This window comes from Eulemur rufifrons, chromosome 19 (assembly GCF_041146395.1).
Source record: "Eulemur rufifrons isolate Redbay chromosome 19, OSU_ERuf_1, whole genome shotgun sequence".
In the NCBI taxonomy this organism is placed as follows: Eukaryota; Metazoa; Chordata; class Mammalia; order Primates; family Lemuridae; genus Eulemur; species Eulemur rufifrons.
The window spans coordinates 109,028,133-109,055,299 of record NC_091001.1 but is presented as its reverse complement, the minus strand read 5'-3'; the positions used below and the strand labels follow the sequence as shown (position 1 = coordinate 109,055,299).

Sequence of the window (27,167 nt, the reverse complement as noted above, 5' to 3'; positions counted from 1 at the left end):
TTTCTTTTTGCTCAATATATTTTGTCTCCTGGTATAGACAGACCCATATCTTGGTGTTACATTTTTAATAGTTTAGTAACTCCATCTTTTTCAGCCTAAAAGTATGTTTCTATTGCTAAGAAATTTTATATAAGATTAAGGTAGATATTAGCAAGTAGTATAGATTTTGAATGTAGATTTGATATATGCTGAATTTTCTAAATCTTTACCTTTACTATACTTCTAATTATGACCTCTCTAATATGTTGGTTTTTTTTCCTTAGGCAGATATTACTTAGGTTCCTTTTTATACTTGTTTTTTATTGTGGCAAAATGTACATAACATAAAATTTGCCATTTTAACCATTTTAAGTGTACAGTGGCATTAAATATATTTATATTTGTGTGCAACCATCACCGCCATCCATATCTAAACTTTTTTCATCTTCCCACACTGAAACTCCATACCTGTTAAACCCTAACTTCCCATTCCCCACTTGCCCCAGCCCTTGGAAATGACCATTCTACTTTCTGTGTCTCTGAATTTGACTACTTTAGGTAGCTCATATAAGTAGAATCATACAATAATTTGTCCTTTGGTGTCTGTCTGGCTTATTTTACTTAGAATGTCTTTAAGGATAATCCATGTTGTAGCTTCTGTCAGAATTTCTTTCCTTTTGAAGACTGAATAATATTTTATATGTATATATTATATATGTATATATTAATACATGTAGACAGCTGCCCACACACATTTAGTTCATCCATTCATTGGTGGACATTTGGGTTGTTTTCTTTCACCTTTCAGCTATTGTGAACAATGCTGATAACTCTGATATACAAATATCTGTTCCAGTCCTGCTTTTAGTTCTTTTGGGTATATATCCAGAAATCCAACTATTAGGTCATAGGGTAAGTCTATGCTTAGTTAGACCACCATAATATGATTTTGAATGTTAATTTTTTTATTATTACTAAAGAGTAATATATTCAGAATGATTAAAAGTAGAAATGTAAAAAATAATATAAGTACAAAGGAGATGAAAATCATCCACAATCCAATTTCTCATGAATGCCATTAACATTTGCTATTTTTGATTGTCTTATTTAATATGCATAAACATATTTGCAAAATTAGGATTGAAGAGCATACCCAAATTTGTCCTCTTTTTAAAAACTCAATATTGTGCTATGAATATTGTCCTAAGTCATGGAACTACTTATGAAAACATTTTTTAAAAGCTGCTTAATATGATGCATATAACATATCTATCATAGATGGCTAATAATAATGAAATGATGGATTCATAGTGGGGAATATTTTCTAGTCACTCAAAATGATATTTTTATAGGCTATTTCATGATATAAGAAAATTCTTACAAAATACAACGTTAGGTGAAAATGTTGAGGATGAAACTAAATTCCTTATCCAGTTTGTATAAAAGTTCTCAGATAGAAGGGAGCTGAGCCTAAGAGCATGTGAACTGTTAGAGGGATTTTAGCAGGGGAGTGACATCAGATTTGCCTTTTAAACTCTCGCTCTGACTACCATTTGCAACGAAGCAGAAGCAGATGCGGGAGTATCAGGAGGTTGGTATCCAGGTCTGGGGTAGTATAGGTGGAAGTGATGAGAAAGTCTAGCATTTAGGACCAAGCTTGGAGGTAAACTGGCTGTGGAATGGAATGGAATGGATGTGGTGTGTGAGGAAAGGGAGGCATCAAGGATGTTCCTAAATGTTTGTTTTTTGTGACTGGGTAAGGAACACTGTTGGAGAGGGAAAATTTGGAATAAATAAGTTTGACATACTGGAGAGATATCCAAGTAGAAATGTCAAATAGGTTGTTGGATTTAAATGCCAATGTTATAAATACGGATGTGCCAAAAAAGGGCTGAGAGAAAAGTCCACCAAGATCCTAGTGGAAGTTTTCTCTTAAGTTGTCAGGGATTTTTGTTGTCTTCAGCGTAGTATTTTATATTTCATAAATTTTCTGTAATTTTAATGTATTATTTTTATAATCAAATTTAAATGTTGAAATATATTCATTGTGGCATTATTTATACTAGTTTAAAAATTGGAAACCTAAATGTATAACAATGATGGAAGATTGGTTTAAAAAAAGGAGGAATGGCATTGAAAACTCTGTAGTCACCTTTTAAAAACAGTAATTTTGAGTGTTATTCAAAAAGGAAAAGTTAGCTCTGTTTAAAAATAAATGAAATTTTAAAAGGTGAAATCTGCAATACTGAATTGAAACTAGGAAAATCTAGAATCTATACTATAGTATAAATAGGTAGATTTACATTATTAATAATTATTTTCTCCTCAATTTATATTTGTAAGGATGGTGACCTATTTGTCACCAGATGTAGAGTTTGCTGTACTAGCTTTTAGTGTGGAAGTTTTGAAAATACACTAAATCCTATTAGCCTACCAAATTGCTTTTCATTAATGACGTTATGCTTACTTGTCATGACTTTATCATCCATTAAGTCATTTTTTTGAGATGATTGTTTTTCTAAGGGGAACATTCCTGCTCTAGTGTTCTGCTTTGTTTACAGATAAAAATACTTAATTGCATCTCCTACCTGAATTATTTATCAATGAAAGGATTAGGGCTGCCATAAATCTTGTCAGTAATGTTAAAATTGTCTTAACTTGAAAAGACACTTCATATCACTTAACTCCAGTGAGAACGGCCTTTATCAAAAAGTCCCAAAACTATACATGTTGGCGTGGGTGTGGAGAGACAGGTACTCTCATACACTGCTGGTGGGACTGTAAACTAGTGCAGCCCCTGTGGAAAGCAATGTGGAGATACCTTAAACAGATTCAAGTAGACCTACCATTCGATCCAGCAATCCCATTACTGGGCATCTACCCAGAAGAACAAAAGTCATTCTATAAAAAAGACACCTGCACCCGAATGTTTATAGCAGCACAATTCACAATCGCAAAAATGTGGAAACAACCCAAATGCCCATCGATTCATGAATGGATTAGCAAAATGTGGTATATGTATACCATGGAATATTACTCAGCTATTAGAAATGATGGCGATATGGCATCTCTTTGGTTCTCCTGGAGTGAGCTGGAACCCATTCTATTAAGTGAAGTATCCCAAGAATGGAAAAACAAGCACCACATGTACTCACCAGCAAACTGGTTTCCCTGAGAGCACATTTGGGATTCACACCAATAGGGTATTGGACAGAGGTCAGGGCTGGGTGGAAGGGATGGGTGTATACCTACTTGATGAGTGCGATGCGCACTGCCTGGGGAATGGACATGTTTGAAGTTCTCTCGGGGGGGGGGGGGGGGGGGGGGGGGGATGGGGTGGGGGGAGGGGAGGAGTGCACACCTACATGATGAGAGTGATGTGCACTGTCTAGGAAATGGACACAACTAAAGCTCAGACTCGGGGGGATGGGGAGGCATGGGCAATGTATATAGCCTGATCTTTTGTACCCCCTTGATGAGCTGAAAAACAAACAAAATAAAAAAAAAAAAAAAAAAAAAAAAAAGAAAAGACACTTCAAATTCATGCAGAATGAGGCTGAGATTTAAATGAATTAATTTTGTAAATGCAAAGGAAGATATCTTCCTTCCAAAGGTCACTGGTAACTTATGTTTTCCTTTCTTCTCTTTTAAATTCACAGATTAGAATACAATTAATAATATTTTAGTATACAAGTAGTATTAGTCTATCTCAACATTTAAAAAAGACTTCCAAAGGCCACATTGCTACTTTGGATTGACAGAAATTTACGCTGTGTTCTTTATTACAGATTAATCACAGGTTGATAATATAGAATAAACTGAAGGACTTTTTTTTAATAAAACTCAAGAGTTTAGATACTGAAATAGTTGCATTGAAATAAATGTAATACAGAGAAGATTGTAGCTTCAGGCAAAGTAAAATCAAGCATAGTTATAAATCCTAGAAATTAGCAGTGTGATTGTTTTTCATAAGCATACCCCCATACTATTATAAAACCTTTCCCTGTGCTTTATAATTGCATATGAGCTGAATTTAACAAAGTAAAATTTTACAAAGAAATAATTCTTTCAGTTGGCTCCCAAACACATTCACACATTTAGAAGATAGGCAAGACATGACTTAACAGCAGTATTTTCTAAAACAACTCAGGCAATTTAATTGACTATAAGCTCAAATTGGGAAGCAAATTTTTACTTAGATGACAGAAGAACTTTTTAACAATTAGACCCATTAAAAATGAAATGACTGTCTTTGAGAAAGGTATTGAGTTCCCATCATTAAAGGTTCACAGATACCCTCCTGCTTAGGGATTTTGTAGGATTGGGCCTCCTGCTTTTTAAGGTCTTCCCAACTCTGTATTTGCCAGTTAGATTATTTCTTCCACAAAGGTGATATATGAACCAGCTCTCTTATACAAAATAGTTTACTTAACTGATATTATCTTTCCTTTCTTGTCTCTGCCCACCCCCCCCCCGCTTTTTTTTCTTTTTATTAAGGTAAAATAGACATAGAAAAGTCCACATATCATAATTGTATACAGCGTGAAGAATTGCCACAACCTAAGCACGGTCATGTACCCAGTACCTACGTGGAGAAGTATTACCAGCGCCCTAGAAGGCCCACCATGTGCTCCCTTACAGTCATGACCTCCCTACCCCCAGAGTGGCCCTGACTTTTAACAGCATGGAAGTTTAGGATGGAGTTGCTGAGTTTTGTGCACTATATAAGTGGAATCATTCTCTTTTTGCATATGGCTTTTATAAAAACATTATTATTTTGAAGATCATTCATTGTTACATGTAGAGCATTCATTGCATTGCTGAATAATGTTCCATTGTAAGAGTATATCAAAATTTACTTATCTTGGCTCCCTTTGATGGACATTTGAGTAGTTTCCAGTTTAGGGCTTTTACAAATAGCGGTGTTATGTACATTCTAGTTCATGTCTTTTGTGGACATGTGTACACATTTCTGTTGGGTATACTTAGCTAGGAGTAGAATTGCTTTGTCATGGAATGTACACATGCTCAACTTGAATAAATACTTGCCAGAAGGGTTCTAAAATGTTTGTATTCAGGCCAGTTTTAACAGGGTCCTACCATATCAGAAACGTTAATTTTCCTGAAATCCCATAAGCCTTTTGTTTATTTCTTACTTGCGGTACCTGACGACCTTCTGTTTTATACTATGGTTATTCACACACACCGTATCTCCCTTTCTAGATTGTAAACTCCTTGAGGGGATTGTCTTATTTATCTTTATATTTCCCAAAGTACCTTGCATAGAATAGGCTGTAAACTTAATATTTACATGTGAGTGGATGAGCAAATGAGGAAAAATTATATGTAGTATTAATATTAAGAATGTTCATAAATCACAAAAATGTAAATAGCATACACAAAAAAAACCACAAGAAAGTATGGTTTAGTTCTAAAGTTCTAGACAGAATGAATTTAGTGCCTTTGTAGTTTAGTATTATTACTGTTTAAAATAGCTAAGTTAGAATATTAAAGATTTATGGGTGTTTCTTACATTTTCCCACATTCCAAATTTTATTCAGTGAATGCATATTACTTTTTAAATCAGAAAATATTTTTAAAAATAATTTATGTCGCAAAATTTGCCACCATGATCTCTCTTTTATTACAGTCTTGGCCTGACTATGAAGATATCCATAAAAAAACAATTGAAATTGCCACATTTTTAGATTTGCCTCGTTTTCCAGACATAACTGAAGACTGCTATCTTCATCCCAACATCTTGTGTATGAAATACTTAATGGAAGTCAATCTCCCTGGTAAGTGTGTGGTATATATGGTGAGGAAGCTTTAACTAATAGAATTATAATAAACAGAATATAGAATTCTTTCAAATCCCAGACTGTTAGAGCCACTTGGAAGAATCCATAATTAATAACATAAAGCTTAATTTCAAAATCCTTTCTTAAAATAATTCAGACCATTTAAAATGGTTAAAGGGACACTGTTCAGAAATGGAGTTCTATTTTGGTGTGAGGGATTTATGCTTGAGATAATGTATCTGGTTTTTATCTTAAGTTTGCTAAGTGCAAGTAAAGTAACAAATGTTTCAATATGTCTTATTAATGACCTAGTCTCCCCCCTCAAAAAAACCCAGCACTTATTTATTTTCATGAAGCATTATTATTACATAATGAATTCTAATTTTTTAAAAATCCCAGAAGCTAAGCTATGGTAGGTAATGTTTTTATTGTTTGGTTACATGTGCTATTTCCAATCCCTAAAATAAATGGAGATGAAAGTCTGATCAGATCTCAGTGAACTCTTTAAGGCAATATATAGAACATAGAAAGAGCCTCACTATACCTGGTTCACCATATACCAAGACACAGGTAACCCCAATGGAATCTGCTGATGGAATCCAGTCCTGAATTTCTTGCTAGACTAGAAATGTGAGAAATTTAGGACTTATATTCTTAAGAGAAAATACAAACATAGTGTGACTGTACCATTGCTTAAGCAATATCAAAAATGGGATTGAAAATATTTTAATAGGACAAGAAAATACATATATTGTGTGAAAAAAGCAATATACAAAATTATATGTACCTTAACTATAAAAATAAATACAAATATGTAGTAACATATATACAAATATAAATATTATCTATAATTTTAAAATATTTTTAAAAACAGGAACAAAAATAATTTAAACTTTTCAAATGTATCATTTATAAAACTAAGGAATACATGTCTCTTGTTCAGATTTTCAGAAGTCAATAACTATTTAAGATTTCATAATTTGGAAGATCTCATTTCTGCATTTTGATGTGTTGTATAGGTCAGAATTATTGTTTTAGATTTCTTCGCCCCCCTCCCCTTGATGGTCCTCTCAAGTATGGAAATTTCCTGTATTCTGTTATAATTCCAAAATCTTCAATTTATAAAGAAAATACTAGGTTTTGGAAGGAATACCAAGGATTACCAAAATATAACTAATCTTGTCTGATTAATGGCAAACATCTATCTCACATGTTTATTATTAGACAAAGAGAAGGAAATGATATTTTCTGGCCAATGTAAACAGTTTGACAGTATTTCTTGCCTAACACTTCCTGAGAGTAACAAGTAGAATTAAATCCATTATTATATGCAAGAGACATTATTGTCATTTGATATTTATTAAGTGACTTTTGGGAATCATACTATAAAGAATCAGGGTAGAGAACTTTTACTCCTCTTAATCTGTTCAATAGAAATAATTTAAAATATAGAAAACCATTGTACATAAATATTGGTCCTTTTATTGGTAATATAGAAGATCAGAAACAACTTAAATATCAAACAGAAAGGTAAGGATTATGTAAACAGTGGTGTGTATATTCAGTAGAACATGATGTAGCTTTTAAAATAATGTTTATGAAGAATTCATAAAAGCATGGAGAATGTTTATATTATAATAAAAAATGAAACAAGCCAAATTACAGAATTATATATAACATGACCACAGCTACATAAAATGAAAATGTTCATAAAAATATTAAAAGTAAATACCCCAAAATATTAAAGTGACTATTTCTAAGTTATGATAATGCATATTACTGTTTTCTTTCTTCTACCTTTATGTTCTATGTTGAGTTTGTGTTCTTAGTGGGGGGAAAGCAGTAAATTATTTTTTTTAACAAATAGATCTACAAATTAAGATGTGATAGTCCCTGCGCCTTAGGATTTAGATTCTAAAATGTCTGAAGTTGGTTTGCAAACTACTCATCTGTGAGATTGTAAGGATCTGCAGGATATGCCATTTTCAAAATTTATAAATAGTGCTCTCAACAGTGCCGTCATCCATATGGTGCTGTTGATCAAAAAGAAGAGGGCTGTGTATGCGGTACTTTCACAAAGAGAGGTTTTACGGTTCCCAGAAAGCTAAAAGTGGTTTTAAGCACGCTGGGGCAACAAATACCCCTCCTCAGAGCCTTTAAAGGTGACCATGTAGCCTCTAGGGCTTGGAGGGGAAGTTTCAGCAGGTATGTCACGCATATTCTGACTGAATAAGCACTGTCCCTGTGATGGCTGTGAATGACTCAGATGTACTGTCTAGTATGGTTCCTCCCACAGCTACCGACGAGCCTACTGGGTAGAGTTTCTGGTGGCTTTCACTATCATTAATGTAATTTCTGGAGAACTTTGGAGCTTCCAAAGTGCCCCTAGGTGTATTCTCTCCTTTGTGAAGATGGGAAGAGCAAGTGGGGTTCCCATTGATCAGTGAGAGTTAGGGAGGTTCAGTGGCACCAGCTGGCAGGTGGCAGAGTAGATTCTTACAGCCCAGTCTTCCCATTCCAAGCCCTGTGTCTTTCTACATTATGCTGCCTCTCAGGATTCTACACTGTCTTTGCTACCTTTCTCATAATTTCTTCCACTTGCCTTTTTATTACTCAACTTTTGGTATAAGAGGAGCAGTTCAAGATACTAATTTTAAAAGAAGGAAACTAATTCAAGAACTATCATTCTTTTTTTTTTAAAGGTACTCAAATGTCAGTTTTATTGTTTATGCACACATTTATTTGCTACTACAAAGTAAAAATACAGCACATCAAAATTTCCTTTCATTGAAATTTTTTTTAAACCAGAAAATCTAATCAATTCAGCTCTAGCCAAACTACCCAATGTTTCCTTTCCTTCTCCCACAAGTTACTTTGCCGCAAATTCTTGATGATGTTGAGTTTTATCTCACTGACTTTAGGTTTCTAAAACACATGAGAATACTTCAGATCTATTGAGGATTCTTTGGGTGAAATCAAAAAGTAGAGCTAAAGTACGCTGAAGTTATTCAAATACATTCAAACTACACACATCCCTTATAAATTACTGGAATCAAAGTAATACGGAAAACATACAAGAAAAAGATATCATAGAACTCATCATAGATTATCAAAATTATTGCTATCCAGTCTATCCTAACAAAGAGTAGCTTTCTCAACTTGCTGTGTAAAATTACCAGCAAAAAACAAAAGCATAAGAATAAGGTTTATGGTGAAATTGACTTGGTGTCATAATTGCCTATTCTAGCATTTTCAGAAGGATTCCATCTGTGATACACGCAGAAACTGCACCTACATTTGAGTGGTTTGCTTCTTGATTCACTCTGCATTCCTTTAAGTCCAGTGTCTGCTAGTTGTCTTTCAAGCCGAGAAAATCTGTTGAGTAGAAGATATCCCAATCTTGCCAGCCTTTCTTTCCGCTCAGATAACAGTGTCCTTACTCCTCTTCTCCTATAAGGCAAGCCATCTCTGATATCCTGAGAGATGCCTTCTCTTCTAGCATGTTGTTGGGGTAAATCTTCTGGTAGAGGGGAAGGGAAATTGGTGCCAGCGTTGAGAGTCAATTTATCGAGGCTCTTTATTCAAGTTTCCAAGAAGTTATGAGGGGACTCTGAATTGTCTTAGGAATTTTCTTCAGTGAGCATTTGTGAAGACTCTGGGATCAAGGCTGGGTCAGGTATTTCTGATGGGTCCATCGTAGTAAGCTCCTCCTGGATCTTTGGGTCCCAGCAGAATGACAGGGAAACCTGGAAAGAACTCTGTAGCTAAGAAAAAGCCTGAAAACCTAAATTCCAACAAACAGTGGTAAAAGAACTAATAAGAAATATCATTCTTTACAAAATAGTATAAAATAAAATTAAATTAAATTCAAAATATGGTTTTGAATTTTAAGTTATCTGAGAACAGCCTCTAATACCCAATGTAGATAATAGATAAAATTTTAGTGAGTGCATTTTATTTATTTTTTTATATTGATACATTTCTCAGAAGTGAGTGTATTTTAAAATTAATTTTTCCATGTTTTAAGGATATGTGTTTAAGTGCTGGAATCCTATTACTCATTTTTCTGTTTTCCTCCTTTCTAGCACAGTGTTTTATACATAGCAGGCACTCAGTAAATGCTTGTGGAATTGACGGGAGTAAATTCAGGTGGAATCTGTAAATTGAAATTATCTTAACAATAGTAAGTCCAAATTATCACACAAAGATCTTCATGATCTGGTGCTGCTAACCTCTTTACACTTCAACACTAAAGACTTGTTGGACCACTTGTATTTCCCCAAAGCACCATCTCATCCTTGTCATTCTCCTTACTAGATTGCATTCTAAATATTTAACTGTTACTAAACACTGAGCTCCTTGAGGGAAAGGACTATATCTTTATCTTCAGGTACCCAGAACATACTAGTTGCTCAATAAATGTTGAAACGAATGAGTAAAAGCCCAGTGAAAACTTTAGCTAAGTTATTAGAATGTGTAATATTAGACATATAAAAATAATTTGATGCCATATTTTGAATTATCATTGTTATATATTTTCTATTTCTGTGTGAACATAGCTTTTTTTGTTTTTTTTCTCCAGACAGAGTCTCACTCTGTTGCCCTGGGTAAGGTGCAGTGGCATCATCATAGTTCACTGCAACCTCAAACTTTTGGGCTCAAGTGATCCTTCTGCCTCAGCCTCCCAAGTAGCTGGGACTACAGGTGCATGCCAGGATGCTTGGCTAATTTTTCTATTTTTTTAGTAGAGAACGGGGTCTAACTCTTACTCAGGCTGGTCTCAAACTCCCGAGCTCAACTAATCCTCCTGCCTCAGCCTCCCAGAGTGCTAGGATTACAGGCGTGAGCCACCGCGCCTGGCCAACAAAGCATTTTTAGTTAGTGAAAAATTTTTACTTAAATATTTCAAGAAAGAAATTAGTTTTGTATTTTGCTCATTCTTTACCATAAACATGTAATTAGTACCAATTATATGTAGCCTGCCGCAGTTAGGAAGATTGAGTCACTCTCAAATTTAAGAGGAAGACAAAGAAGTAAACGCTTAACTTCATTCAGGGGAGGGGTGAATGCCAGAAAAGCTGCCTTAGCACTCAGAAGAAGGCTGATCAAAGAAGTCTGCTGGTATTATACAAGCATTCTCAGAAGTGATTAGTATAACTGAGTTCTGTAAGCTGAGTGATAATCAGCCCAGCAAAGCTTGAGATGAGGAATGGGGAAAAGGAATTGACTCTCTAGACAAAAGGCCAAAATTACCTGTGCAAAGCAGAGAGGCAAGTGAAAATATGGCTTGTTTGGGGAACTATAGAGAACTACTTAGGCTGGGAGCTAAAAGTTCTAATGCATTCATGAAAGCAGGGGAATGAGATGATTGGACCACACAGCAGGGTAAGACCAGAACAAGAGACGCCATGTTTGAGGGTGAACTAAGGAGCAACAGTGGAGAGAGAAAAGGGGATGGATTTGAGAGCAGTCAGCACTTAGAAATGCTTTAGGTATATTAATTCATTCAATCTTCACAATAACTGTGAAGTAGGCACTATTGTTACTTCTTTTTATTCAGATTATTTTAAAAACTGAGGCACACATGGTCATGTAACTTGTCCCAGGTCACAGAGCTAGTGAGTTATGGAGCAGGACCTCCACTCCAGGCAGTTAGTGCCACAGTCTACTCTTAACCATGTTATTATATGCTACATTAAGGGAGTGGAATCAACAGGACGTGGTGACTGAATGGATGTAAGAGATTCAGTTCAATTCCATGCAAGTTCATTATGCTCTTATAAATAATGGTTCTCATACTTGAAATTAATTAGAATAAGATGTGGTACATATTAGGTACTTAGATTAGGTAGTACATAAATTTGTTTAGTAACTTAGAGTTTTCACTTGTACTATCTTACTTAATCTCAGTTTATCCTCATTGTAACCCATTTTACAAGTGAAGAAACTGAGGATAAGTGACTAATCCAGAAGCACAAAGCTAATGATTAGAAAGTCTAAATGTAGGTCCTTAGGTTTCCTGGTTCCTACTCCCACATTATTCAGCCTTGAATAATACATGCCGTCTATGCTGAGCATGTCATTTCTTTAGGAAAGCAGTATATCTAGTTAAGCACATGATGCGTTGAGGGCTTCCAGTATGCTAGCCAGGGTACCAGCCGATACATGTACATTCCTAGAGAAGGTTTTTGGTCTTTCAAGGGGATTATTTTCAGGTAAGCACACAGTACTATAGAAACATCGACGAGACATGGATGAAACAACAGAACACTGGTGTATAGCTGTCTACAGGGTTCCAGGATGTGTCCTACAAATAGTAGATGTTTTAGGAAGTCAGAATAGAAAACACTATGCCTTGCCAAGGTTCTGTCACTAGTTTGTCTATACAGATACCATTTTTTGGTTTATTCACAAAATGTATGTCTCCAGGCTCCAGCATAGTATCATATTTTAAGATAAAGGTTATCCTGTGGTTATACACATTAGTGTGGTCTAGTTAGCCAAAGATTTTAATTCACATTTCAACTGTTTTGTTCTTCAACAGATGAAATGCACGGTTTAGCCTGCCAAGTGATAAAAATGACTGGAATAGGAGACGTGGATTTTCTGACATTTGATCCTATAGCTAAAATGGCAAAAACTGTTAAATATGATGTGCAAGCTGTAGCTATCATTGTAGTAGTGTTGAAACTGCTCTTTTTATTGGATGACAATTTCGAATGGTAAGTGTATGTTAATATTATGACAAGTAACACTTTATTGTGCTGATCTTAGTTTTTAAAAGAAGCTAAGGAAAAAAACTGAATTGCTTTTACCTAATTATTGAGAGTAAAGGAATTCATGTTATCTCAATAGAAAATGGAGACTGTCAGTTGTTATAGAACATTGACTAGTAGTAACAATTACTTCTTGCATGATACTTGACTCAGCTGTTTGTCAGTTGTTTGATCATGTTTTATTCCTATTGTTCTTTAGGTAGCAATGTTTGTCATCGCATCACTGATTTCTGAATTTTAAAGTATCATAAATCCTAAAGAATCATTCAGCACTTTATCACTATGCCTTTAGGCTTCTGGCACTATATATTAATATCTCTCAAAGATTTTTTAGAAAGTAAAGTAATCTTCCCCCTCCCAAATGCCAGCAAAGAATGACAGTGTTTAGAGTGTCCCTGCTTCAGTGATTGCTTCTCCATTAAAATTTGGCATCAGTTACAGTTCTATACGTTTCTCTCAGAAGAATTCAAAATTAACTGTCCAAATATGTGATTTCTGAGTTGACTTGTTTTTTTTTTTTTGTTATATACAGGTCTTTGTCTAATCTTGCTGAAAAATATAATAAAAAGAACAAAAAAGGTACTAATTTTTATCAGTCAAATTCAAAGTGATTATAACTGATAGATTAAAATATGTAATAAATATAAGGAGGAAACTTTGAAAAATAGACATGTATACATATACATACACATATATACAAATTGTACCTTGTACCAGGATGATTTTTTCATATAATTATCTAATTATATCCCTAGGCTACTAAAAAAGTCAATGACTTCCTACTGTGTGTAAGACCAACCTGCTTTTTATTCCTAACTTACACTTACTAGTTATGCTAGACTCAACTTACTGGCTGCTTTCTGACCATCCTGTCTATTCTGATGCCTTCAGCCTTTGCTCTTTCTGTTCCCTCTATCTGGAATGCTCTTTCCTTTTTACCCTGTAGCTCCCCTTCAATCCCTAGCAAATCCCTTTTCATTCTTCAAGATGCAGCATAAATTCTTTTACCTGTTCTTCACACCACTTCACACCACTTCATCTCTTCCCAAATCAGAACCAATTACTCCTGTCCAAACTTATACTAGATATTTAATACATTGTATTATAACTAATGGCCTAAGTATATCTGTCCCTATTAGATTACCAATATTTGTAAAGTGCTTAGAAGAATATCTGGCATATAATAAATACATTGTAAGTGATAGACTAATAGGTAGATTGTGAGCCTCCAGAGAAGGACTATATCTTCCTTATTTTAAAAAATGTATCTTTAGTGCCTAACATAGTGACTGGCCTAAGAGCAACTCCGTGAAGTGTAGTGGAATATGTGAATTCTTAAATTTGATTCTAATTTCTTAATATTCTCGCTAGGATTTACATTCATTGGTTTTCGGAGCTTGAGTTTAATGGTGGTAATCAGTTTGTGAGTTCTTTCCAGAATATGTATAAAATACTTCTTTCTGTACATTGCTTGTGTTGCCTTCTGCATAGAGTGAAAGTTTGAATTAGCTGTCTTCTAATGTCCTTTCTGATATTGAAAGGGGATAGTAGACTGTGTAGATGTATAAAGTAAACAGAGCACTTTGACCTCTCTCCCTTGTAAACCTCAAATCTATGCTGTCGTCAGGGCAAGGATTGTTGTCCTCATTCTCTCTGCTGCCGTGCTGACTACCATCCCCTGCCTCCCCACATTATTGATTAGGAGATTGTGATTTAGAGAAGTTGTGACTTACTCAAGATCAAAGAACCTTGAGTCCTATTAATTGTTACAGTTTTCCTCTCTATAATTTTGGTAGTTTCCTTTTTTCAAGGCTTTATGGCCTACAATATCATATTGGATTAGAGGATGATTATGTTGGCCAGTTGAAAATATTTTTAATTAGACATTGAAAGAGATTATTTTCATTAGAGAATAATGGAGAATGATCCCCATATGGATTGAATAAAAGAGTGAGGAGTGAATTTTAATATTTGACTGCATTCAATTCTGCTGTCTCTCTGACCTCTACATCTTGAACACACACTCACACCTACTATCCGGTGCAATCTACTTTCTTACTTATCTCTAGATTCTTTGAATCATTAGGAAGACTAGGAAAAGAAGTTGATGAAACTGGAAGTCTGGATTCAGCTACCATAACACCATTTTACACATTTATCGATCATTTTTCCCGTAATTCATGTATTTGCCACATTGGAGCACCATCATGTGCCAGACGCTGTGCTGGGTGTTGGGTTTGGGGGGAGGAGGGGACAAACAAAACATATGTTCTGTTCTCAAGGGGGTAATAGGAATAGTCAAGTGTAGGAGAAACAGACATGTAAAGAGATGATTTCAGCATAATCTAGTTGGAGCCACAATATAGGTAGGAACTTAGAGGGGGGAGTGACAGATTGCTCAGGAGAATCATATTGGAGTATGCAGATAATGACTCCATCTATAATTTCTAAGAGTTACTATTTAAGTGTTTAGCTAGGTCATTGAACGAAGACTCAAATGAACAATGTATGTTATTATAATGTGATTTATTTGGTTAATAATGTTAGATTTTATTTCTTTCAGATAAGCCATGGTTTGATTTCAGAAAGTGGTACCAAGTTATGAAGAAAACTGTTGATGAGAAAAAACATAAATGGGAGGAAGCAAGGGCAAAGTATGTTATCTCTGCTGGTTTTAGACTCACCTACTTTATTTCTGTGTCTCTTACATTTTAAAGCTGAAGTTTCATTAGTTTAGATTCATCAGCTTTGTGACATTTTTTCTAGAAATATTAGCCCTACATTGTAATTAACTTTTTTCTTTTTTACATTACTATTAACTAAACACTAGATTTAATTTGGATTTCACCAGTGTTTCCATTAATTTCTTCTTTCTATTCCAGCATCCAATCTAGGGTACCACAATGTACTTAGCAATTAACTTCTTATAATTTGCATGAGTCTCACCTGCATTTCTAGTACTCCTCCCTATTCTCCTTTCTCAAATTTGGTCATTTCCCATCTACGCTTCCCAATATTAAAAAGATTACAAATGTTACCCTGTGACATATGTAATTGGAATATTCCCCGAAAATAAAGGTCCCTATGAAAATTGAAACAAAGGAAAGCAGACAGCGAGTACATTTAATGCAGTGAGTGTCACTGACTTTCTTTGAACCGTCATTCGCATATGGATTCACTGTGGTAGAGTGGCAAGAGCATAGCTTCAGCGATTGACAGTGCTAGGTTTGAATCCTAACTGCATTACAGACTAGCCATGTGACCATGGTGAGTCACTTATCCTCTTGTTGAGTCTTTTAGTCTCTGTGAAACTTTAAAGAAAAAGTTAACATCTCTGTATTTTATGTAAATTAACAATAATACTAATTTGATCAAGTAATTTTATATCCTTTGAGAAAAATCAAGGTTCCTGAGATTAGTTGAAATGATAATTTGTTTAGTTCCAGTTTCCACATCACTAAAATAGAGATAATGCCCACTTATATACTGTAATTAAGATCCAGTTGTCATGGTTCAGAGGTAGAATTAGATTATTTTTCCTCTAAATTGCAGAGGGCTTTTCAATAGAGAAACAGACTCTCGGGGGTGGATAAAGCACTGTGGGGAAGAGGATCCTTGCCAAAGTGGGAGGAGAGACAGGTTTTCCCTGGTCAGATTTGATGGACAGTGATAAAGGGGTGGAGGTGAATTTATTCTGACAGCTATGGCGTCCCAGGAAACTGGTCCTTCCTCTTCCTCACCAGAGAAAGAGCGGCTCTTCAGTTGGTGGGTCTCAGTGGCACAAGGGTAAGCAGTAAGAACAAGAGTTTGTTCTGTCATCTTAGAGAATCAGTCTTCCTATTCTTGGTGCTGGCCAGGCCCAGTCCTAACTGATCCTGAGGGCCAGGTGTTCAGGGGCCGTGCTACCCAGGTGTCTCATTGGTGACAAGGCTTTCCTTGGCCCAAACCAGGCACCAACTTCTACTTCAAACATAGCTATTGGAGGCCCAGTTCATGTTGTGGTGGTATAATCAGTTGCACTTCTAAAATTTACTGACCTTTAGCTATTTAAGGAAACATTTTAGTGGCCAAAGAAAGTAAGTCTAGTACCAGACGCAGTAGCATACACCTGTAATCCCAACACTTTGGGGGGCCAAGGCAGAAGGATTGCTTGAGGCCAGAAGTTCCAGACTAGCCTGGGCAACATAGTAAGACCCATCTCTACAAAAAATTTAAAAATCAGCTGGGCATGGAGGCACATGCCTGTAGTCCTACTTACTCAGGAGTCTAAGGCAAGAGGATCACTTAAGCCCAGGAGTACAAGGGTGCCGTGAACTATGATTGTGCCACTGCACTCCAGGCTAGGTGACAGAGCAAGACCCTGTCTCTTAGAAGGAAAGTAGGTCGAGTTATAAAATGGCATTTTCCAGGGAGGTACCAGGCCTCAAGGAGGAGGTTGTTCAGGGAATCCCTTACCAAGATCCTACTTCCTAGAGTATATGCTGTGGGCTAATAACGCATATGCAGTGTAAATCACCACTCTTTGGACTGAGTCCAGACTGGCCACCCCTGATCTGTAGGAACCCAGGTGACTCGTAGTCTTTGTCCTGGAGGGAACCCCAAGGGCCAGATCAATCCAGGATCTCCATTTTACAGAACCTCCCTAGCTGCCCTTCCCTAGACAAGAAAAGGTTGAGTCAGTGCAGGGATTGTTAGGAGACTGTGTCATCCTGGATCTTTCCTGAGGATCTTTCCTCCTCATTCACAACAGGAATAGGATGGATTTCCTGGTGTCAAGTGCCAGAGAGACTGGCACTTACTGTTCACTGTGTATGAGTTGCCAGAATCCGAAGTACCATGACTTAATCTTCAGCAAAAAGGCAACTGGGGCAAAGGCAAGGAGGAACAGTTGTTCCTTAGGCAGCTGTACTTTATGAGAGTGAGCAACAAGGGAAATTTATGGTGAGGCAAACCGTTTCCGTACTTTTTGTATTATCAAGAGCTTCTCCAAGATCACTCAGCATCTGGGAGGCTTTGAGGAGGAGCACACCATTCTACTGGCCTGCTCTCTCGGTCGGTGCTTCCTTCCAGGACGTAAGCTCAGGAGACAGTGTAGACATGTGCCAATAGGCCGTTCTGAGCCAGAACTATTACACTGAATATCAGGAATTTCAGATAATGCTTCAGAGGAGCTGTTCTCTGAAATATGTTTAGGTCCATTTCGTCTCCAGCTGTTTTTCTGCCTTGTACAGGTACATGTGGAAAAGTGAAAAGCCACTCTACTACTCATTCATTGACAAACCAGTAGTATATAAAAGAAGAGGTGAGTTGAATTTCCCCTTGTTAATATGAAATAACAACACAGTTGTGGAAAAGCTAAATATCTGGATTTGAACAGTGAATTCATAAAGTAAATTTTTTTACTTTTTTAAACAAATGTGTCAGTGCACATATACATCCAAAGGAGCATCATCCTGTGCAAGAAATCTCCATAGGAATCGCTTTCAGGAACATGCCATTATTCAAAACAGAGCTAAAGTTCCTACCAAATTCTAAAACCCTACATTTCTGTGACTTCTAGAATTCTTTGTAGAATTGCCATTAGATTGTATATTCTTTTTTTTTCAATTGTGGGCAGACACAGTGGCTCATGCCTGTAATCTCAACATTTTAGGAGGCTGAGGCAGGGAGATCACTTGAGGCCAGGAGTTCAAAACCAGCCTGGGTAACATAGCGAGACTCCGTCTCTACAAAAAATAAGAAACATTTGCTGGACGTGGTGGTGTGCACCTGTAGTCCCTGCTACTTGAGAGGCTGAGGCAAAAGGATTGCTTGAGGCAAGGAGTTTGAGGCTTCAGTGAGCTATGATTGCACCACTGCACTCCAGCCTGGGCAACAGAGTGAGACCCTGTCTCTAAAAATAAATAAGTAAAATTAAAAAATAGTGGTAAAATATACATGACATAAAATTACCATTTTAACCATTTTAAAGTAGTTCCCCCATTCCCCTCATCTAGTTTTAATTTCCCTTAATGTTATCCTCTTACATTACCATAGTACATTTGTCAAAACCAACATTGGTACATTCCTATCAAGTAAACTCCAGGCTTTAGTTGTGGTTTGACATTAGTTTTTATTTTATTCCTTTCCTTTTTTCCTCCGTTTCCAGACATGGTGGTGAATCTACAAAAACAATTTAGCGCGCTGGTTGATTGGACACCAACTGTTAAAAAAAAACCCTCAAGTTTTCAGTTCAACTGGACTGAAGAAGACACTGATAGAACTTGTTTCCATGGACACAGCCTCCAGGGAGTCCTGAAGGAGAAAGGCCGGTCACTGCTAACCAAGAATTCATCGTATTGGCTTAGTACGCAGAAATTCTGTAAAGGGTATGTAATGCTTTTAGAAAAAGTCACATATAATTTATTCAGTTAACTATAATAAGAGCCAGATAGGTTATTTGTTGGAATTAGAAGCTTCTTGAGCCTACAGTCAAGAAAATCAGAATTTATCCTTTGAGTTTTGTGTGAGAGTTTTAGGAAAGCTGATAAAAATCCAGAAAGATGACGAAGCACAATTAGCACAAACTGTTCCTCCTAGCTAAATTAACCAAACAGTAGAAGTGTCAGTGCATGCTCAGGAAAATGCACGGTGTTTTTTTGGTACATATTATTTCTTTTTCTGGATAAGTGACATATATCATGTCCTTTTTTCTCTTAATACTGTAAGTATTTCCTAAAAATAAGGATATTCTCTTAAGCAACCACAGTACAGTTATCAAATTAAGGAAATATAATATTGATGTGATACCTTTATCTAAATCACAGTCCATATTCCAATTTTGTCAGTAGTCCCAATAGTGCCCTTTTATAGCAGGATCATGTTCAGGGATAGATCCTAAGAGAAACCAGTGGGGAAGTGAATAATAAAAAAAATAAAAATAAAAAATAAAGTTCAAGAACAGATATGGCGTTTGTTTATTTTATCTCTTTAGTCCCCTTTAATCTGATTTTCCTCGGCCTTTGTCTTTTTTGACATTGGCCTGTATTCTCCAAAATGTCAAGTTATTTTATAGACTTTCTCAGAATGGTTGTGTGTAATGCTTCCTCACGTTTAGATGCAGGTTCTGCATCCCAGGCCAAAACCAGTGCTGGGTCTTCCTCGAGGTGTTGCTCCTCAGGGTATGGCATCTGGAGACCGGGTGTCCATTTGTCCCTAGGATGTTAACACTGATCACTTGGTCAAGGTAGTGTGTGGTTTCTCCACAGTATAATTACTATTTTTCCCTTTGCAACTAATAAGAAATCTCTGGGGAGACACTTGAGTGGCCAAATACCCTGTTCCTCATTAAACTTTGCCTCCTTGATTTCATGTTTTTCATGTTTTATGTTTAGATTATTGCCTCATATCTACTGAATGTGGGTGTGTGAAGTCTAGTAAACAAAGCATACTTTTATTATTATTGAGTCTGGATAAAGTGGGATTAAAGATAGGAAACCGTATTGAGGAAAGTAATCTATGTAGGACATAGTAAAAACCCTGTAGTGTCCAGATGGTAAGACACGCAAGCTTTTGACTACATCAGATTTAATTATCACCTCTTTGGCACGCTGGCTTCAGTGCATTCTCAGACTTCTGACTGTGACAGGCTGCCTCTTTATTTTCTCTTTACTTTTTCTGAAGAGGTTTATATTCCCTATAAAAGGTGGATATTGGAATAATACAGTATAAATTACTGTTAGGTCATTTATTTTCATATGACTCTGAAAATTTCATCAGGTAGTAGGTAGGGAGGAACTTATTACTCCCCAAAGCACAAAAGTTTTTTCTTTAATTGCACTGAAAATCAACTCCAAAACTATTTTTTGAATACTTGAAAAAATAAGGCACTATCCTAAATCCTAGGTGGGTACAAAGATTACTCAGGAAGTTTCTTTTCTATGTCCACTTGTAGAGAAGTTATCTTTTTTTATGAGAGTATGTTTTCCCCACCTTCCTTCTGTAGTGTCTTAATAGCTGTAAAGACAAGTATATGGATTTAAAACTACAGAGATAATTGGTGGACTATACAGGTGTTCATTGTAAAATTCTTTCAACTTTCTTGTATGTTGGAAATCTTTGGAATCTATGCTATGGAATCTGACTGTTCCTATCCCAGCTCTGCTACTTGCTAGTTGTAGGCAGGTTATTCACCATCTCTACATCTGTGTTGCCCCAGTTGTAAAAATGGGGGTAATACTGATCTTTTCCTCTTCTCAAAACCTCCAGCGGCTCCAGAAATGCGGTGGAGCCGACAAGGCCTGCTTGACCTGCCCCCGTGTGCTCTGACCTTCCTTGCTGTCACCTTGTGCTCGCAGTGACCTCCAAACTGCTCCTTGAACTTGCCAAATACTCCCCCAAACACCGGAGGCAGGCCTTTGCACCTGTTGTACCTTGTGCCTGGAATGTTCTTCCCCCCATATATCCACATGGGCTTGCTTCTTTCAGGTTTTTGCTCAAATTAAACTTCCTCAGAGAGGCCTTTCTTAACCATCCTGCCTAAAATAACACCAACCCTCCTCCCACACCCCTTATCACTCTCTGTCCCCCTGACCTATTTTATTTTTCTTTGTAGCTTTCGTGACTATTGAATAGATTACATATTTATGTCACTTATTCATCTACCTCCCCACACTAAAGTGTAAGGGCCTTGAGGACAGGGCCTCTGTTTTATTTAATGAAAAATCCCAGTGGCTAGACCAGGGCCAAGTGCACAGGAAATACTCACCAAGTATTTAGCGAATAAATGAATGGAAAATAGGACCTGCCTCAGGTTCTTGTGAGAATTGAATGAGATATTTGGTGTCTGTCACATAGTAAGTATTCAATAAAAGGTAACTTGATCATTGAAGAGTTTCACTCCCTGTGAAATGGTATCAATTATATATAAATGTAGAAAATACGGATGATACTATAAAGTTGTCCATATTAAAATTTGCTGCTTAAAAAGAGTTTAGGCCGGGCATGGTAGCTCACCCCTGTAATCCCAGCACTTTGCGAAGCTGGAGTGGGAGGATCACTTGAGGCCAGGAGTTCTAGGTTATAGTGAGTTACGATCGCACCACTGCGCTCCAGCCTGGGAGACAGAGCGAGACTTTGTCTCTAAAGGGGGAAAAAGAAAACAGTTTAGATGTACCTATAATGATTGAGGAGCAGCACTGTCTTAGCAGCAGCAACTATGAAAGGCCAGAACCCCAATCCAGGGATGGCTTTACACTTGAGGTGATACATTCCTTTGGTCAGTACAATGGCATTCCAGATTTTAAGATTTCATCAAAAGGAGGAGAAAAGGTTGTAGTCCTGGCCAGTGAGGAGTGCTAACATGAGGCCCCAAGTGAAGGCAGCGAGGTGCTGGCATGTGGCTGCCTTCTCCCTCTGGCTGCGGAGTCAATCCTGAGCAGCATATGGGGTGATCTATACCTTTGTGCTTCCTCATGGGGTACATGGGTGTATTTGTAGATGCTCTTCTTAGATTTAATACTGCAGTATAACACAGTGAGTTAAAATTAGACCTTGGTATAGTCAGTTGTCAAACAGCTGAGATTTTTTTTCTCTGTACAAACTATAAGCTAAACTCAACTATTGACAAAGTTTCAGTAATACCATGACTTTATGCACCAAACTTACCTGTTAACCTTGCCTATTTTAAACCACAACCTCAAATCACAGAGTAAGCAAAAAAGGCTTCAGCCAACCAATAAAAATATCACTGAGACCATGACTAAGCTTATGCACTTTTCTCATGAGCCCCATAGCCCCTCACTCAGAGCCTGCTGACTCTGCCTTTAGGCTGAGTTGTCTGATTTCCAAACTCCCAGCCATCCAAAGAAACAAAGGAGGTGAGTGTGAGAGGTGCTGTGCTGATAGACATCTTGACAGCAAACCTAAATGACATTCTCTGACAGACAGTAGAGGAGCCAGCATCAGAATCCAAAGCAGACAAAAGAACTCAAATGACAGTGGTCTGAAGTTCATTCATGACACACAGCTCATGACTGCATCAATAGATAAAGCTGAAATCTGTCTCTACTTCAGCACAGAGCATGCTCCAAGGTGCTGTGTGCATTTTCTTTGGGTTTGTTTTTCATAGCCATATTTTCTAATATTTCTGCAATAAAAAGGGACAACTTACAATAATTTAATTGTAAAGGCTAAAAATAATTATATTATGCTGAATATGCTATTTAAGACAACCAAGTAATATATAACTCAGTTTTTAAATATTTCTATCCAAAATTATAAAGATGAAAAGTTTTTAATGCTTAAGAGAGCAAATCTTAAGCTATGTAGAGAATTTTCTTATATAGGAGGACTTATTTCTGAGGGTTCAAAAGAAACGAGCATTTACTGTAAAATAATTATGACTACACTCAGACCTTGGGAACTAAGCAGAGAAAGTCCACAAGAGCACTTCAGATATGGGAAGCTGTTTATCCTTCCTACCTGAGGCAGAGCTAACACTTTCAATGAATTGAAAAGCCCTCACTACTGCTCACATTTATAGAGGTCCCATCTGAAACTAAACTAGGCCAGTTATGACAATTGGCTAGGTCGACAGACCTGCCATAGGCGATGGCGCTGAGAGGGGCAGTTCATGAGTCCTTCCATAGGAAGAGGTAGAGCAGTGGTTTTCTAATAGTATTCCACAGGGAAGGGAGGTGCTTTGGCTGTCCCACAAAAATTTGATTTGAATTTTTAAAAATTGAATTTTAACTATTTCTTAAAACTGTAGTAAAGAAAAATACTAAAATAATGTCATATGCTTAACCGGGCACAGTGTCACACACCTATAATCCTAGCTATTAATACTTGGGAGGCTGAGGTGGGAGGATCGTTTGAGCCTAGGAGTTTGAGGCTGTAGCATGCTGTGATTGCGCCTGCAAATAGCCACTGCACTCCAGCCTGAGCAACGTAGCAAGACCTCGCCTCTTAAAAAAAAAAGTGCTAAATTTCAACATATTTGAGACCACCAAAACATTAACTTGTGTTACCAGGTTTACTGTTTGTGTGCAGACTTCAAACTATTCCTTTTACTTATATTTGAACTTCTCATAAGGAAAGTTGTACCTTTACACTGCTCCCTTCTTTTAAATTTAGACCTATGTTTATCCACTTGCATGAAGTTTTTATATAAACATATTCTTACAACATCCGTTTGCCACGCCTTTATTTTAAATGCTGGAGCTCAAGGGACATCACTTGTTCTACTCAGTAAAATAATTGGCAATAGCAAATTATTATATGTTTAAACTTAGTTTTATTTCATGACTTTAGGATACTTTCCTGAGTTTATGATAAAGAATATAATCCATTATAAGGTATTACTAGTCAATCAGATAATTTGTATACCTTTCTGGTGTAGAAGTAGAGCTTTCCTCATGGTCCCCATGTAAGAGAAACAATACTTTTACCGTTTTTGTGATGACATTTTGTCTGAAAGAACCTCTCTCAATATAGCTGAAATTAAAATATTAGAAAAGTAGAAAAGCAAGAGGCCACCATATTTGTAAGAATTACTTTAAAGGTTTATATTTGATCTTTATTAAACCAATCAATGAACAAACATTTGAGACTTTTAAATTTCCTACCAGTGAACATGGTAGGATATTGGCTTTATTGTGTATTTTTACTTAAAATAGCCTTAAGATTTTAAGTGAAAACAAAAATAATCAATTTTTAAAGGAGAATAGGAGAAATGAACATTTTTGACCTGTTACTGTGTGCCAAGCCTTGGATTAAGTGCTTAATATATATTCTTATTTAATATTTTTATAAACCTTATGGAGTGTGTAAGTACTATTGGTGGTGGTGGTTGTTTTACTGTTTTAGAGTTGAGAGAAGCAAGAGTAGTTGCCCATAGTCACAGCTGATGGGTGGCAGAGCTTTGTGTGCAAATATAGATGTTCAGGAACTTAGGCATGCATGTTATGTAAATCAGTATCTCAAAGTTTGTAGCTTCTGTATGTTATTTGGTTACTTGTTTTTTAAACTTTATCATGGGCAACTTTAAGTGTACTCAAAAGTAGAAAGAATTGTATAAAGAACCCTCCTGTCCCTGTCACCCAGCGACAACAGTTGTAACGTGACTGGACTTGCTTTACCCAGGCCCCAACTCAATTCTTCACCCCTTGCCCCCCATTATTTGGAAGTCGATCCCAAACACCATAATATTTTTAAAAATAAAGCCATAATGCTATTAACCAGACATAAAAAAATTAATACTAATTTTTTAATATTATCAAACATGTGGTCAATGTGTAGATATTCCCAGTTGTCATATAATTCAAATAAGGCCCGTATATTATGTGGTTGATATAGCCCTTAAGTGTTTTAGTTCATAAGGTCCCCTTCTTTCTCTCTCTCTCTCTCTTTTCCCTTCTTACACTGTACTTGCTGAGTAATCCCCGTCATGTGTGTCCTGTAAAATTTCCCATAGTCTGGATTTTACTGATGACAGCCATATGATACTATTTAACTTGTTTCTCTATCCCTGGATTGCCTATAATTTGGTGTAGAGATTGACAGTTAGCGTTAGAGATTTGATCAGATTCAGGTTTGACTATTTTAAAATAAGTGAAATTGCTTGGTAAACTCTTTTTTCTACAATATATACAGAATTGCAAAGCTACATTATAAAGCCTGTGTTCTTATTTTGACTGAGAGTCAGGGATTATTTGTTTTCTTTAGTTTATTTTGAGAATATGTTCAGAATCTCTTCTTGTATGCTTTTGTTTGCCTTGATCATGGTAAGAAGGTGGGGTAGTGACCCATCTGGAGTGGAAGAAACTCTGGGTGAGGAGTCATGAGACCCAGCTCCCAGCACCACCTGTGTCCCTTACATGGTGGCCGTGGACACTGTGAAAAATTTTTCCTTCGTAGGGTTAAGGAGTTTTACCAAATTATTCTAACTTTCCTTCCAGCTCAGAGTACTATTTTAAGTCTGACCATATATATTTGCTAAATTATTTGGGAGAAGTTTAGGGGTTTGTGCATGCATTTCTAAATTACCATTTAAAGAGAACTTACTATTTTTTCTTTTCCTTCTAGCTATTGTAAACATTTGACAACCTATGAAGAATCAAATTTTTCTCTGAGTTACCAGTTTATACTAAATCTCTTCTCCTTCCTGCTAAGAATAAAGACCTCCTTACTCCATGAAGAAGTGAGCTTAATTGAAAAGAAACTTTTTAAAAACAAATACAGTAAAACAAAAAAGAAATCTAGCAGATCCAGGAAAGCAAGAAGGCATTGAGAAAAATGAAATGGAAACTTTTTTGGAAAAATACTTTAATAGTGATAATGTCAAATTGCAATATGACTTCCAAAGAATTGTGGAATATATAATTTTATTGCATATAGATACACATCCATACATATATACCTATGTATCAGTGTGCTTATAAAAGTTTATTTTGTGAAACAGGTGAGCTTTGTATTTTTCAAATTATGAATATTCTTTGAGAAAGTTAAAACAATAAATTATATAATGATATCTAGAAATTAGTATTTATTGTATTATAAAGCTAAATTTACTTTTTAAACTAAATCACTTCCTTACTCTTTATACCCCAAGTTAAATCCCATATCAAAGATCTAAACATTATAATCTTTTATATATAAATATATAAAAGTATTAGAAGAAAACAAATATGAATGCTTTGATGATCTTGGAACAGGGAAAGACTTTCTAAGCGTGTCTCAAACCCAGAAGCTAAAAGGAAAAGATTGATAACATGACTACAAAGTCAAAGACAAAGGACAAACTGGGAAAATATATTTGTAGTATATGATGGGACAAAGCAATAATTTCTTTAATGTATCAATACCTCTTCCACAGCAATGGGAAAAAGAGAAGTTGAGCAAGATATATGGAAAGACAGTTTTCTGAGAAAAACACAAAGGCCAACCCAAAAAACAGGATATTCAACTATACTCATTCAAGAAATACAAATTAAAGAGGTACTATTTCTCACATCTGTTGGCAAAGATTATAAAGACTTATAACGCCTGGATATTGGAAAAGCAGGCATTCTTGGTCAGAGTTTATTTATTTACGCAACAGAGACTGAGCAATTTCTGTGTTCCAGGCACGTTCTAAGCACTGAGGACATAGTATCGAACAAGATCCCTGCCTTTAAGGAGCGTATGGGTGGAAGCAGATAGTAAAAAGTATAATTTGGGGGCAGTGAAGTACAGTGAAGAAAAGGCAAGATGAGGGGTGATAGCGTGGTCCATTTTTAAAAGGATGGCTGAGTGAGGGAGGCTCCTCCGGGGAGGGAACAACTGAGCAGAGGCTGACTGGCCTGAGGCACAGTGGAGGGAGCAAGCTGCGTGGCTCTGTACTTATCCAGGGACGAGCGTTCCAGGCCAAGGAAGGAGGAGCAGAGGCTCTGAGAGAGGAGTGTGCTTGATAGAGTCAAGGAGTAGCAGATTGTTCCGAGCGGCTGGAGTGTTGCGGTTGAAGCGTAGCGGGCTAGCAGATGGGAGGGAAGAGCTTGCTCTCAAGGACTCTGGCTTTTATCCCAAGTGTGTCACAGGAAACTATTGGAAAATTTTAAGCAAAAGTATGATGCGATCCAACCTATGTCCTGAA

At 36.5% G+C, this 27,167-nt stretch overlaps 1 protein-coding gene across 2 annotated transcripts in view; it reads left to right on the top strand.

Moving 5' to 3' along the window:
- TAF1B (TATA-box binding protein associated factor, RNA polymerase I subunit B) overlaps positions 1-26,247 on the top strand; it is a 69,597-nt gene extending 43,350 nt beyond the window's left edge. For both annotated transcript variants that reach the window (XM_069494518.1, XM_069494517.1), the window contains 7 exons: positions 5,630-5,777; positions 12,325-12,502; positions 13,089-13,135; positions 15,120-15,210; positions 17,788-17,858; positions 18,705-18,924; positions 25,622-26,247. In XM_069494518.1, coding sequence (XP_069350619.1) covers positions 5,630-5,777; positions 12,325-12,502; positions 13,089-13,135; positions 15,120-15,210; positions 17,788-17,858; positions 18,705-18,924; positions 25,622-25,826 — 960 coding nt within the window. In that variant the 3' untranslated portion in view covers positions 25,827-26,247. The remainder of the gene's footprint in view (positions 1-5,629; positions 5,778-12,324; positions 12,503-13,088; positions 13,136-15,119; positions 15,211-17,787; positions 17,859-18,704; positions 18,925-25,621) is intronic.
- Positions 26,248-27,167: the final 920 nt, after the last annotated feature.